This window comes from Petaurus breviceps, unplaced genomic scaffold (genome assembly GCF_028583685.1).
Source record: "Petaurus breviceps papuanus isolate PSGF00001 unplaced genomic scaffold, PetGlider_PUasm1.0 225, whole genome shotgun sequence".
NCBI classification, from domain to species: domain Eukaryota; kingdom Metazoa; phylum Chordata; class Mammalia; order Diprotodontia; family Petauridae; genus Petaurus; species Petaurus breviceps.
In genome coordinates this window covers 3,463,118-3,477,173 of record NW_027185889.1, presented here as the reverse complement: position 1 = coordinate 3,477,173, position 14,056 = coordinate 3,463,118, and the positions used below count along the sequence as shown (strand labels likewise).

The following is a 14,056-nucleotide window of genomic DNA, read 5'->3' as shown; positions in this document are numbered from 1 at the left end:
CTCCGAGCTGCATCCAGTCAGAGCTGCAGCAGTGAGCGCATCATCCTGTTCTTAATTGAATTCATTATTGAATAAAGGTACATTTTTTTGTTCACATTTACCTGTTTATTAAAATTGCTGTCAATGTTTATTAAAATAAGCCCTCCCCTGAAAATAAGCCCTCTGGTGTTTTTCTGTCCAAAAAAAAATAAGACAGTGTCTTATTATCGGGGAAATACGGTATTTGTGTATGCATCTGTGTCAGTGTGAATGAGTATAAATGGGTATGTATGTGTGTGAGTATATGTATGTGTGAGTCTGCATTTTCTGTGTGTGTATATATTTGTGTATGTGTGTCTCTTAAGTATATATAGTGTGTGTATGTATGTTTGTGAATGTGTATGTATGTGTGGGTATATATGTGTATATTTTGTGAGAGTCTATGTGAGTGTGTATATTTGTGTATGTATGAGTACATATACGGTAGGTGTGTGAGTGTGTATGAGTGTGTGCACGTGCACTATAAGCAGCTGGAGGTGTCAGGGAGGGGAACACCATCTTTTTCCATGGAGCCTCCACAGAGTCCTGTGGTTGGGCAGTCGCATGTGGATTAGGAAGGCCCTTTGATGCTTCCTTTCCCTCCTCTACAGAAGAGTCTGCTGAGTACAGATATACTGTCCAGCCTTTCATGGCTCTGATCTCGTGCAGGTGCTTCCTGCCATGTCCATGGACATTTCTCTCTCCGTGGAGGCATGCTGAACTTTGCCACTTGTGGCAGTAGGTCATGCCAGTTAGTAGCCTCAGGATCCCAGATTTGGAGCCAGGTGCAGTGTGGCATAGATTCAGAGGAGGAGGAAGACCTGGGTTGGCATTCTGGTCCTCCTTTACTCCCTGAGTGACCTTGGGCAAGGACAAGTCACTTAACCTCCTAGACTTCCATTTTCTCATCTATACAATGAGTGAATTGGCCTTGATGTCAGCTAAAATCCCTTCTGCCTCCAATTCTGCTTTCCTGTGACTGGAGGCAGTAGTAATATGCATTGCTCTGTAACTGTCTGCATTTATGCGGTAACAGGATCACAGAACTTTGAGTTAGAAGGTACCTTGATAGCTACCTAATCTAATCCATCTGTGAAAGAATTCCCCTGTAACATCTGACAAGTGATTGCACTGTCTCTACTCAGTCCTGTGTGGTCAGCACCCCGCCCTTCCCAACCCCAATTCTTTGTAGGCTAAAGAAGAATAAAATAAACAGCTGTTTCAGAAATCCTAAAATAAATTCAACACTGAAGTATGGCATTGTTACTCTAAAAGAGTATTTAGCTCCATCTAGTGGCCAAAGACTGGATGTGTAAATGTCTTTGTATCACTACAAGAATTTTAACTGTCTGGGAACAGTCAAGATACAGACACACATTATATACAAAAAGTTTATATTCTGTATTTAATCAGATGGATATTTTTCAGAAATTTAAAAGAAAAATTAATTGTTTCATTGAGAAAATAAAGGTGATTTTAAACTAAATGCATTTATAGTGGTTAATAGTGATAAAATACTGATAGAGTAAGCACAGTAAAACTGAACCCTAATGAACTCTAGTAAATAAATTCTAGGCCATCTCATCATAAAGAAACAGATCATTCGAAATGGGATGCAGTTAAAGCACTGTACCATATGTACTCATTGCAATGATTATATGTCTAAGTTGTATACAACTTGCCTGATACATTATTTAATAAACAGTATATAAATATTTCATGAATGAAGGAGAGACTGTGTGGGGTGGGGGATGTATCACTGAATTTGGAGTTAGGAAGACCCAGGCACAAATCCCGTCATAGACACTAGGTGTTTGGCACTGGGTAAATCAGTTAACCTTTATGGGCTTCAGTTTTCTCCTCTGAAAAATGAGGAAGTTGACTTCTAAGGCCCTTTTCAGCTTAAATATGTAATCTTAATGAATTAATGAATTTGAAATTTGTGGAAAGTACAATTTATCCATATTTTCCATTGTCTTTGAATCAATTCATCAATGACATCCCTTTCCCTTTCCACTGACTCAATATCCCAACCCCAGTAGAGACTTCCTTTAAAAAAAATGAAATTAAATTTGATTAAGCAAAAAAATTGTCTCTAAATGTATGCCTTATTCCTCACTTCTAGATTACCACCTCCCTACTGGGCAGCAAGAGGTGTGCCTTGACATAAGTCTTCTGAATCAAGTTAGTTTTTCACTTATGTACACACCAGTTACTGAACCATATCACTTTATAAACCATAGAACTTTGGCAGGATTTGATTTATTTTTACTTAAGAACCAAGTTATTTTTTAATGAAGAAAAGATATTTCAAGATACCTTAAGTTTGTGTCTCTTTGCAAGCTTTTAATAGTGGGGACTTGAAATGACTCTACATCAGGGAACAAGGTTTGCGATCAGTTGGTGGTCTTATGTATAATAGTGGGAGATGTGCTTATAGTCACATGTCAGTGTTCTCTTTGTTTCACATATCTCATTGTAATATATTTTAATAGTTTTAAGACTGTCTTTCTTTATTGTGATCTATCCCCAAATTATATTTTGCAGCTGATTTTTGTTGTATCTCGTTTTAAACAGCTTGAAATTATGTTGGAGCCCAAGGTCTGGAGAGAAGCTGCTACTCAGGTGTTTTTTGCCTTAGGGCTGGGATTTGGTGGAGTCATTGCCTTCTCAAGTTACAACAAGAGAGACAACAACTGCCATTTTGATGCTGTCTTGGTGTCCTTCATCAATTTTTTCACTTCTGTCCTGGCCACATTGGTAGTGTTTGCCGTTCTGGGCTTCAAAGCAAACATCATAAATGAGAAATGCATTACGCAGTATGAATATTCATTGTCTTTCATACTTTGACAATATAATTTGTTGAAGCCTGTATACCCAGGATAATAATGATATTTCACTCTTTTACAGAAATTCTGAGATGATTGTTAAGCTTCTGAAAATGGGCAATATTAGCCAAGATATAGTTCCTCATCATATCAACTTTTCGGCTATAACTGCTCAAGATTATCATTTAATGTATGACATCGTTGAGAAAGTGAAGGAAGAGGATTTCCCCGCCCTTCATCTCAGTCCCTGTCAAATTGAAGATGAGCTTGATAAAGTGAGTGGCTTAAAAAAAAGTGATAATACTTGAGTGCAAATAAGTTAATAAGCACAATAACCATCCTGTAGTTATACTATTACATTTTATAAATGTAAAAGTTTTCGTATTTAATATTGAAGTGGTTTTACTTGTTTTAGCCATATGTGAAGAATTTATAATTTCATCAGCATAGGACATTCCCAATATGGGAATTGTTTTCTTTTGCAGATAGCAACACAGCTATATTAAAGTAGAGAATTTTCAAGGGGTTGCCTGAGGCACCTAGAGGTTAAGTGGGTTCCTCAGTATGTGTAATGGGAATGTAAATTTTAAAGATCTTCCCTGACCCTAGGCTAAAGTGCACCTGGAGCCTGGGGTGGGAGGCTTGTTTTTCAGTAGATACTTTTTGATTGGGCAGTGAGTCAATAAGGTTGTTACATTCTCTGAGCCAGGAGAAGGCTATATAAGCCCTGATGTGTAGCTTTGTTTTGGGGCTCACTTTGAGAAGTGTTCTGTGATTTGATCAGATGAGACTTTGGGAAGCCGTTGTTGAGAGTCCCCTGGCTTTGAAAAAACCCAGATGTTGATTTGGTTTGGATGTAATAGTTGGACAGTTTGGAAACTGTCTAGTTGATCTGTTTCTCTGTCTTGATAATTCTGTCTGTATACTCTGAAGTTTGGGGTGCTGACCTTTTTCCCCTGAACTAGGTAAACGATATATGTTTGACTGATTAAAGTAAGCTTGTTAACCCATTTTGAGTTGCTTTCCTTTATCAAAGCAGATCTAAGAACCTGTGGTGGCAGCCACCCTAGGGACGCTGGGGTGCTTGCTGCTACAGTATGATACTGGATTTAGGTCTTTTAATTTCATAACTTGAAGCCCAAGTGCTCTATCTACTCCAGTGAATCTGTGTGTGAACTCACTCATGTGGAAATTCCCTCTAAAAATGGAGATCCTTTTGGGATCATTTCTTCCTTCAGGTTTGTCATAGGGGATCCATCTAACAATATGGTGACCTTGTGTTCTCTTGGCATCTTGGGGGTGGCAGTGGAGAATGTGGGATCCAATCTCACTATACTGCTTCTGTTTACATATGGCTAAATTACACTAGGTACTAAAATATAACCTTGAAACCTGGCTGTAGTTTTTGTATCTATTTTAATTAATCTTGTTGCATGGTATGGGAGAGCCAATTTGGTGTGGTGGCTACAGGTCAGCCTCAGAATTAGCAAGACAAGAGTTCAAGTCTTGTTTCTGATTCGTGCTGGCTAGGTGACCCTGGGTAAATCCTTTAACTTCTCAGTGTGCCAGGTAAGACTGTAAGTTGAAGCAATTCCTGATCCATATTGAATAAATCACAGGTCAGAACAGTAACAGCAAAAAGATAAAAACAGCATGTAGAGCATGTTTTCCTTTATTTTTATTTGAATAAAAAGTAAACTTCTTAGACATGCCAAGTATATCATATGACATTTTTTCATTCCTGTTGTTATAAATGGATTATAGGCTATGTATTAGTTTTTATTCCAGGGTAGAAGAAGCAACATGAGAAACTAATGAGCTTTTAAAATCAGTCTTTATGTATACATCTCTAACATACAAAATGAAGAAGAAATGATTAAATCAGAGGAGCCAGAAGAGAATAACCCACCAGGAACTTATTTTATTTTAGTTCAGAAAGGGGTTAAGTGGAATTGATATGTTACAGTAGTCAAGTCATTTATTGCTTGGAAAAGGGAAATATAGTTCGTTTTAAGGGAAGAACTTTGGGGATTTTTGTACATGAGAATTTGAGACATTCATTCCTAGATAAGATCATCAGTGACATTACCCAACCTGTTTTTGTTTTAACGATCTTCACAGAAAAGCTATAGTAAGTGACTGCATGTTGTGTATATATTCACATATATTCATAATCCTAAGTAAGATGCTATTGGTTGAGTGTTTACTGTTTTCAAAGGCCATGTGAAAATATGCTATGTAAAGCAAAGAAAGTTAATATATCAAACTAAATAATTTGAAAAATACCTTTCTCATCAAGGAAGAGAACGTAGATATATATTAAACTCATCAGGTGATGGATCTTATACTTTTTTTTTTTAAGCAATTGGGGTTAAGTAACTTGCTCAAGGTTATACAGCCAGTTATTTCTGGGTGTGGTGGTGCTAAAAGTCAGAGCCCGGATTCGATCCCAGGTCATCCCGACTCTGGGGCTGCTGTTCTTACTCACTGCGCCACCTAGCCACCACTAAGCAATTGGGGTTAAGTAACTTGCTCAAGGTCATATGGCCAGGTGTTTCTGGGTGGGTGCTAAGTGTCTGAGCCCAGATTCGATCCCAGGTCATCATGACTATGGGGCTGGTGCTCTTACACGCTGTGCTACCTGGCCGCCCTGTATCATATACTTTTTACATGAAAGCTGTCTTAATCCGAATATTTTGTTACACATTTTCTACAAAATAGTAATTTTCGCCATCACTTCCATGGCCCTTATTTTAAATTTATTTTCTACTTTGAACAAATTTTTAATGTTAGCCATTCTATACATGATACTTAGATGGAAACAAATGACTAATTAGAATTATCAAATAATTTCTCTAGGTGGCATGACTTATAAAATTAATGTACATTTTCTTATATTAGGTTCTTTTTCTGCATTATAGATAATAAGCAAGCATATATAATTTGATTTTTTTTCCCCTAGGAAACATCAAGCTTAGTTAATTGGTTAATCGTGGTCTGCATATATATATATATATATATATATACACTTATACATAATGTGTGTATACACACATATACATAGTGTATATATACACTATATATATATATAAATTATACACACACATATAAACACATACACACATAAAGTATATGTTTATATATATGAGTATATGTAATATGCTGTGTGCATATAGGTATATGTACATATATACATAATTGACATATATCATTGATTTTATAAAAATTTACATATGCTAAGAGAAGTCTTACTTTATATAATCATGTGCAACATATACATAATATCTATCTATATATATATTATATATATATACATACATGCATACTTTGTATACATACACTATGTTCTGTGATAATTTCTAGGAGTACTACTCTCCCTCCCCACAAAAAATGTTCTCTCCATTATAACAAAGACATGATTGCGAAGAAAAAGCAATTGAAGCAGGGACTATATACTATATATGTTATATATAACAATCCATACCTGTAGTCTCACACCTACTAAGATAATTTTACCTCTTCTCTCAGGCCAAGACTGGTCATTATAATTATTTAGCACTTAGGGTCATTTCAGTGTTTTAAAAAGTATACTTTCTAATTATTATATATTTATATTTATTATATATCATATATAGTTATATGCTCTATAATTGCTCTTACTTATGCCTTTTAAGAGAAGAAAATATTGTGGAAACCCTCAAGAGGAATACTGACAATTTCTTTCATTACATTATAATATTGTATATTTATTATATTTATATCATATATAATGCATATCATATATATTTTATTACAATCATAATATTTCAAGAAGCAAGAAAGAGATGAATATCAAAGAATGGTTTTCTGATTCTTCTTCTCATGTCATATGTCATGTTATCATGGAGTTATAAAACTCCAATGATATGATAAACTCTTTGGCATTCTGTACATAAACAATTTGTGGATTCTGAAATAACTGAAAAGTAACAATAAAAAAAATTATGACATTATAAATGTGAAAGCAAAGAATTTGGATGGGAAGGAATTTGGCAGTTGGGATTTTTTCCCTTCCAAGGGAATGTCCCACATTTTTATGGCTAGATTTTTCTTTAGGAGATTCTGTTAAATATGATTTGAGTTTTAAGTCCTTAGGACTCTCAGAGCAATCAGCTAAAGTGTTCTTGGTGAAGAGAGGTGGTCAAAAGAGGCCACTTTTATTATTATATAAATTGGGGGTTAGGCATGAAAGACAGAAAGTTTTGCTTGGCAGGCCTTTTAAATTATAATTAATTAATATTGTGATACCCATGCTATCATAGCCAAAGTATTAAGAAAACAAACCCATAAGCTGCATTCATAGCAGATGTGGAAAAGTTATCAGGGTGGGCTAATTGACTTTCTTCTCTTAGAAAGTAGAAAAATTCGAATTGTCAATCTTCTGGAAAACTTCTGTTTACTTGGTTTTCATTTAGTTTGCATTCAAGTATTTTTTTTAATTTGAAAAAAATAAGTTGTTATGCATATTTTCTGATTAAGTCATGTGGATGTTGAAGAAAAAATACTTTGTAATTTTTGTTTGGCATAGAAATAGATGTATGCATACATTTCCCTCTGTAGAGCAATCAAACAGTATGTTGAAGTGCGTGTATATATACAATTGTGAATTATGATTCCTTAATCCTTAATTCCACATAGGCATTAAAAATAGGACCTCATTACTTTTTACAGGAAAGATTAATGTGTCAAAATGTTATAATCCTTAGCAGGATACAAATGATTCTGATTCAGTGTAACAAATTAAATCTAGTGGCAGGATCAGATGATGGCAAATTAAATAAATTGGTATCAGCTATGTGTTGCCATCAACATGTTGATTTCATTTCTGGTCCTTCCTACCCTATTATTCAGAAGTTAAATCCTTTTCTGTCCCTATGACTTCCATATTAAGTTGGATGTCCTTAATTAATTTGATTGTTAATTTGATTTTTATTAATTTGATTGTTTCCTGCTTATCTCTCTTACAGGCTGTACAGGGGACAGGGTTAGCTTTTATTGCTTTCACTGAAGCAATGACCCATTTTCCTGCCTCTCCCTTCTGGTCAGTGATGTTCTTTCTCATGCTCATAAACTTAGGACTTGGCAGCATGTTTGGGACCATTGAAGGAATCATTACACCAATTGTTGATACCTTCAAAGTCAGGAAGGAAATACTTACTGGTGAGTCTCAAGTATGATTCATTGAATTACTAAGATGGTTTTCACTCCAGCAAAGGATCAAGAAGGGAAAGAAATATTTATTTTCTATTTTGCCTGCATGAAATCTGTGTCATAAAGTCACAAAGGTTAAAAAATGGTGGAGCTAGAATTCATCCCCAGATCATCCAACCCCAAATCTTGTGTTCCTTTCTTCTACTCTAAACTGCCTCAGCTTTTTATTGTCAATTCCTTTTTCAAAAAAAGTTTTATTCCTCATATGTTTGAGCACTAACACCCTACTTGGGTCCCTTGTCAGGACATGGAAGTGACCTTTGATTCTTGAAGGCTGGGCTAGTGAATCCTGACATCTGGCAAGCCTTGCCAGTCTAAAAGGGCTGTGAGTGCAGGTCTGGCAATGGATGAATGTCTGGTGGCCAAGCACTAGCCTGTGCTAGTTCAGAGAGGCCATTAGATAATAGTGTATTTCTGGCCATAATGGCCCATGAAGGCAGGGAGGAACCAAGATGGTGGAGCTAGGCCAGGAAGTTACCTGAGCTCTCCCAAATTTCCCTCAGAAACAACTTTAAATCAAGTCTCTAAATGGATTCTGGAGCGAGAGAACTTACAAAAAAGATGGAATGAAACAATTTTCCAGCTTAAGATAACTTAGGACTTTAGGAAAGGTCTGTCTCACTTGGGTAAAAGGGGAGTGCAGCCCAGTGCAGATGGGTGTCCAGCTACATGAGCCAGAGGATCTTAACCACAACACAGAACAGCAGCTGAGGCCCCATGGTCCGTGGTTAACAGGCTGTTGGCACAGCAGGCTAGCTCTGAGGTCTCCAGCCCCAGTGCAGAAGGCAAATTACCAGCCCCTGGAAACCAAGCAACAACAGGTACTACTAGGCTGGGCCACCCCAGTGCAGTGAGCAGGCTCTGATTCACAGTACAAGGAGCTTGGGACAGTGCCTCCTATGCCCCAGGAGTAGAACTCAACTTTCAAAGCCACAAAAACAGGCAAAAAAAAAAAATGAGCAAGAAGCATAATAGCTCAGGAAGCCAGTCTGCTGAGATAAAAGGAATTATCAACCACTTCCATAAGGGTGATCCTCATAGAGGAAATCTCTATTAGAACATACATACACCGTTATGCAAGAATAACAAGAATAAAACCAATGGAATTTATTTAATGTAATGGCATTAAAATATTTTTAAGTATCTATAAGGCACAGGGTAGTCAACATAAATTAATACATTTTCATTTAAGACTTAAACCAGATAGATAAGATCAAAATGGAAATTTGACCTTTTTCAGTCATCAGTTTAGGTATATACAGAGCTTTGGTGCCCAGCAGTCCCTCCCTCTGACTGGTTGGAAGACATCACATAAAAAGAAATAAATTCTAATCCAGCAGGCAGAAGGTTATAGATTTCACAGTTAGCTATGAGTACACAATCAGTTCATTGAGTTATCTAGAACAAAGCTCAAAGTAATCACCAATTTAAAAGAAATATATTACCAAATTATTGTCTTTTAAAATTATCCTATGAAATGTATGAAAACCATGTGATAAGCCCTGGGGCTACAAATACAGAACCTTATCTTTAAGGTGTTAAGATTCTAATAGGATGATGAGAAGTGTTCTTTTCTTATTTTTTTTTGTGGGGGGCAGGCAGGGCAATTGGGGTTAAGCGACTTGCCCAAGGTCACACGCCTAGTAAGTGTTAAGTGTCTGAAGCCGGATTTGAACTCAGATACTCCTGACTCCAGGGCCGGTGCTCTATTCACTGTGCCACCTAGCCACCCCAGAGAAGTGTTATTTTCAGGGAAATAAGTTTGTATACAGAGTGCAGCTATAGGGGAGTAGATCAAACTTTCCATGAGCAATGGTTGTGCCAGCACTAGATGGTGGCTGGAATGGTGTACGGTTGTAGGCAAGAATTTTGCTAGGGTGAAAAGTGAAGTATGGCTGGAGGCTGGCTAGATATAGTGGGCCTTGAGAGGCACTCACTAATCAAAAGAGTATGGGCCATTAGCACTAAGTATTTAATTTTTTTTTTCTATTTTTGGATGGGGGAAGGCAGGGTAATTGGGGATAAATGACTTGCCCAAGGTCACATAGCTAGTAAGTGTTAAATGTCTGAGGCTGAATTTGAACTCAGGTCCTCCTGATTTCAGGGCCAGTGCCCTGTTCACTGCGCCACCTAGCTGCCCCTAGTATTTAATTTTTATTGATAGTTTTAATTACAAAATTTGAAGATTAACTTATTTTGCTTTTTTGCTCTTTTTCTCCAGTTGTCTGTTGTCTTCTAGCATTTTCTATTGGTCTGATATTTGTGCAACGTTCTGGAAATTATTTTGTCACAATGTTTGATGACTATTCTGCTACCTTGCCTCTGTTAATCGTGGTCATTTTGGAGAATATTGCTGTGTCAGCTATTTATGGCATAGACAAGTAAGTTTCAAGATAATCTGCTTTGGTAAATTTTTCTTTTTAGTCTTGGAAGACTTATGGACCATATTTATATCATCAGAAAGAAAATATGGTATTGTGGAAATGCATAAATCTTTAAAATAAAATGATAGGTTCTCCCATTATTAGAGACTTTCTCTGATGACTGAGTTCTCCAATTATTAGAGGCTTCCTCTGATGCCTGTGTTTTCAAAGGTTATATAACAGTAGAACATCCCAACTCTTGTGTAACCCCAACAAGCTAGAAAGGTTTTTATTATAAGCTCCTCATCTCTGTCTCTCCCCCGCCTCTCTTTCTTTGTCTCTCTCCCTTTCTGTCACTCTCCCTTTTTTGTGCTCTCTCTTTTCTCTCTTTCTCTGTCTCTCTGTCTCCTTTCTCTTTTTTTTTTCTCTCCCTCTCTCATTCCCACCCTCCCGATACATATCTCTTAGACATTTCTGATCCTACATTTTTAATCAGATTCCATTTGGGCAACTTAATTTAATTTGGATTTTTCTTTATAAATCTTTAAGTTACAAAGGAACTGACAAGTGATATATATCATTTGTTGCAGTGTAAGCACCTCACTAATACCTTTACACCATTATAGAATGATTGTTCCTTTCACACAGGCAAACCCTTAAGACCCTATTTAATTGAATAAAATGTTAACTTCTGGATGGACATTTTCCTAAAACATAGAAAACTTCCTTAAACAATATTTCTAAATAAAATTGATCCTTTTCTTGATGACTAAGATGACTAAGTGAGGGTCAGTGGCTGTGCTCAGCTCTGATGCCATGTTGTCTAGGGAATGAACCAGGTGCTTAGGACTCTGCTCAGAGAAATTCCAACTACTTCTACATAAATTGTTCTGTGTCTGCCTTTAAATTTTCTTTAATATTTTATTATTGTAGTAGTAAGTTTATATTTAGTGCAGATGACTGTTGCAGCTATCCCTTTTTCGCCACTTGAATTATCGCTCCAAAGAAACTATTTCAGAATCAGTACATTTGTTGTTGCACTTAGCACAGTGTCTGGCCCAGAGCAGATGCTTAATAAATGCATCTTTTGAATTAAACCTGGAATTTCATTGGTAAAGAGAACTTCTAGTGAGGAAACTACCTCTACCAATGCACCATCACCTGCTTCTGACTTTAGAATCTTAAGAGATATCTGGGTCAGTAAGAAGTTGTGAATTACCTAAGGTCACAAAGTTCTTATGTAGCAGGGGTTAGATTTTAACCTAGAATTTCTTGACTTTGAGACCAGTTCTCTATCCATTTTGCAATGCTGCCTCTCCATTATGGCTTACTAAATGAGGAAACCAACCTCTGTCTTAGTGATAACAAAGGCTACAGTATAATTTCAAAGGCTTTTAAATAAGGTCAACACAATCAATGCAGAGAATGTCAAAGCTCTTCTCTAAGGAAAATGGTCTTGGATTTACTTTTAAGAGTATCCCAGGTTATTTATTGACTGGAATTGTTTGCCCAAGGAAGCAAAGTGATTGGAAAGGATCCTTAATTAGTTGTTGTTTTTAGGTTCATGGAAGATCTGAAGGATATGCTGGGCTTTGCACCTAACAGATATTACTACTACATGTGGAAATATGTGTCTCCCCTAATGCTCTTGTCCTTACTGATTGCCAGCATGGTTCAGATTGGATTAAGTCGACCTGGCTATAATGCGTGGATAGAAGATAAGGTAAAAGATAATGAATTGCAATGAATATAATTTTAAATAAAACCTGTATATAAACTCCAATGAGTGAAAACTGTCAGTTCTAATACTCTAAGTATTATTTTTTGCATATCCTATGCAAAATGAAGTCATCTTTTGTATAAGGCTCTTAAAATTATTTTCTTATTCCCCAAATCCATAACATCCAGTTTGATTATTGCTGTTTTTTCCCTTTCAATACCTTAATATTGATTGATTACTATTTTCCATTATTAATAAAGAAGAATGTGAAAATCATTTTTTTCTAGAAAACTTTTTACTAGGAAACCTATTTAGCATAATTTCAGAAATATTTTAGCTTAAGTTTATTTAATGGACTATTACCAGAATATATATTCCCCCAAAAGGATATAGTAGTTACATACAAATAACTATTATATAAAATCACCATAATAAATCTCTTAATTGCTACGGCTATAGTGAGATCTATATTTATTACAGATTTTCCAGAAAGTGCAAGATGAAGTATGTAAGTTTTTCCAACTATCTAGAGAAGTCTAGCAATTTAGACCAATGGAAACAATCTAAATAATTCAAAGTTTTCTTACCCCATTAGCCTTTTTTTCAACTGACTTAATAATTCAGGCAATGTCTTTTCCATGGACAATTTGAATAATGGGATTTTATAGCTAGCAGCTACATTTTCTCAAGTGATAAGGAAAAGTATACTCAAAAAAAGGAAAATAAAAGTTGTTTTATATACATCTGTTTTCTGTAAGTCATTAGACTAATATACATATGTTTCTATAATTGGGGTAAAATTATATCTATAATCTATCTCTATGCTTTAGTGGAAATAAAGGAAGAGAATTTATGATAATGTTTATATTTTGTTTTTTTCATCAGGCTGCTGAAGAATTTTTGAGCTTTCCAACTTGGGGCCTGTCCCTCTGTATATGTCTGATGGTGTTAGCAATACTTCCTGTCCCAATTGTCTTCATTGTTCGCTGCTGCAACCTTATCGATGACACTTCTGGCAATTTAGCTTCTGTGACCTATAAGAGGGGACGGATCATTAAAGAACCTTCTAATTTAGAAGGGGATGATGCCAGCCTCATTCATGGAAAGATAGCAAGTGAGGTGCCTTCTCCAAATTTTGGTAAAAATATTTATCGAAAGCAAAGTGGTTCTCCAACTCTTGATACAGCTCCCAATGGACGGTATGGAATAGGGTACTTAATGGCAGACATGCCCGATATGCCAGAATCTGACTTATAGCTTGAAAACAAAACAAAACAAACAAAAAACCCAACTCACCTTGTATTTAATTTTTATCACTGAACATTGGCTGTACTAAGAGCAGCAGCAGAGTCTTCACTTACCAGAGTGTGATCTCAGGTGTTCCATGTCTCCAGTCTTTAATCCCAACAGTACATGGTACAGTCAACTGGAGCATCCCCTTTGGGTTCTTTGGTTTACATTTGCACTGAAGGGATTATCAACAAATCTTTCCAATTAACTAGTTCCTTCATGCTATCCAAGGTTTTTTTTTTTTAATTCTCTCAATTGTATTTTAAGATATTTCTATCTTTAAAGAACAGGTATTACCTCAGTTTGTAACAATAACTGGATTTAATAATACCAACAGTTCGCAAATAATGTACCTTAAGAAAAAAAATCATCCTTTTGCCTTCAGGGTAAATCCCCAGTATTCAAATGAGCTCCTAAGCTGTTCAGTAAGTTGTGTGTCTCTGCACAGCTGTATAGATATGTCATGTAGATAAGGGTGTACTTATTTTGTTAGATTATGAGGATGTAGGCAATTTGCTTGAAGAAACCTGCAAAATATTTTCTTACGTGATAGAGAGCTGTATAGAGCAGTAGCATCAGAAAAACAA

At 36.0% G+C, this 14,056-nt stretch overlaps 1 protein-coding gene across 2 annotated transcripts in view; it reads left to right on the top strand.

The window, feature by feature from the left end:
* Positions 1–13,765, top strand: part of SLC6A15 (solute carrier family 6 member 15) — a 66,060-nt gene extending 52,295 nt beyond the window's left edge. For both annotated transcript variants that reach the window (XM_069095100.1, XM_069095102.1), the window contains exons 7-12: positions 2,596–2,837; positions 2,929–3,121; positions 7,853–8,045; positions 10,318–10,477; positions 12,020–12,182; positions 13,065–13,765. In XM_069095100.1, the coding sequence (XP_068951201.1) occupies positions 2,596–2,837; positions 2,929–3,121; positions 7,853–8,045; positions 10,318–10,477; positions 12,020–12,182; positions 13,065–13,436 (1,323 nt within the window). In that variant the 3' untranslated portion in view covers positions 13,437–13,765. The remainder of the gene's footprint in view (positions 1–2,595; positions 2,838–2,928; positions 3,122–7,852; positions 8,046–10,317; positions 10,478–12,019; positions 12,183–13,064) is intronic.
* The last annotated feature ends 291 nt before the right edge of the window (positions 13,766–14,056 follow it).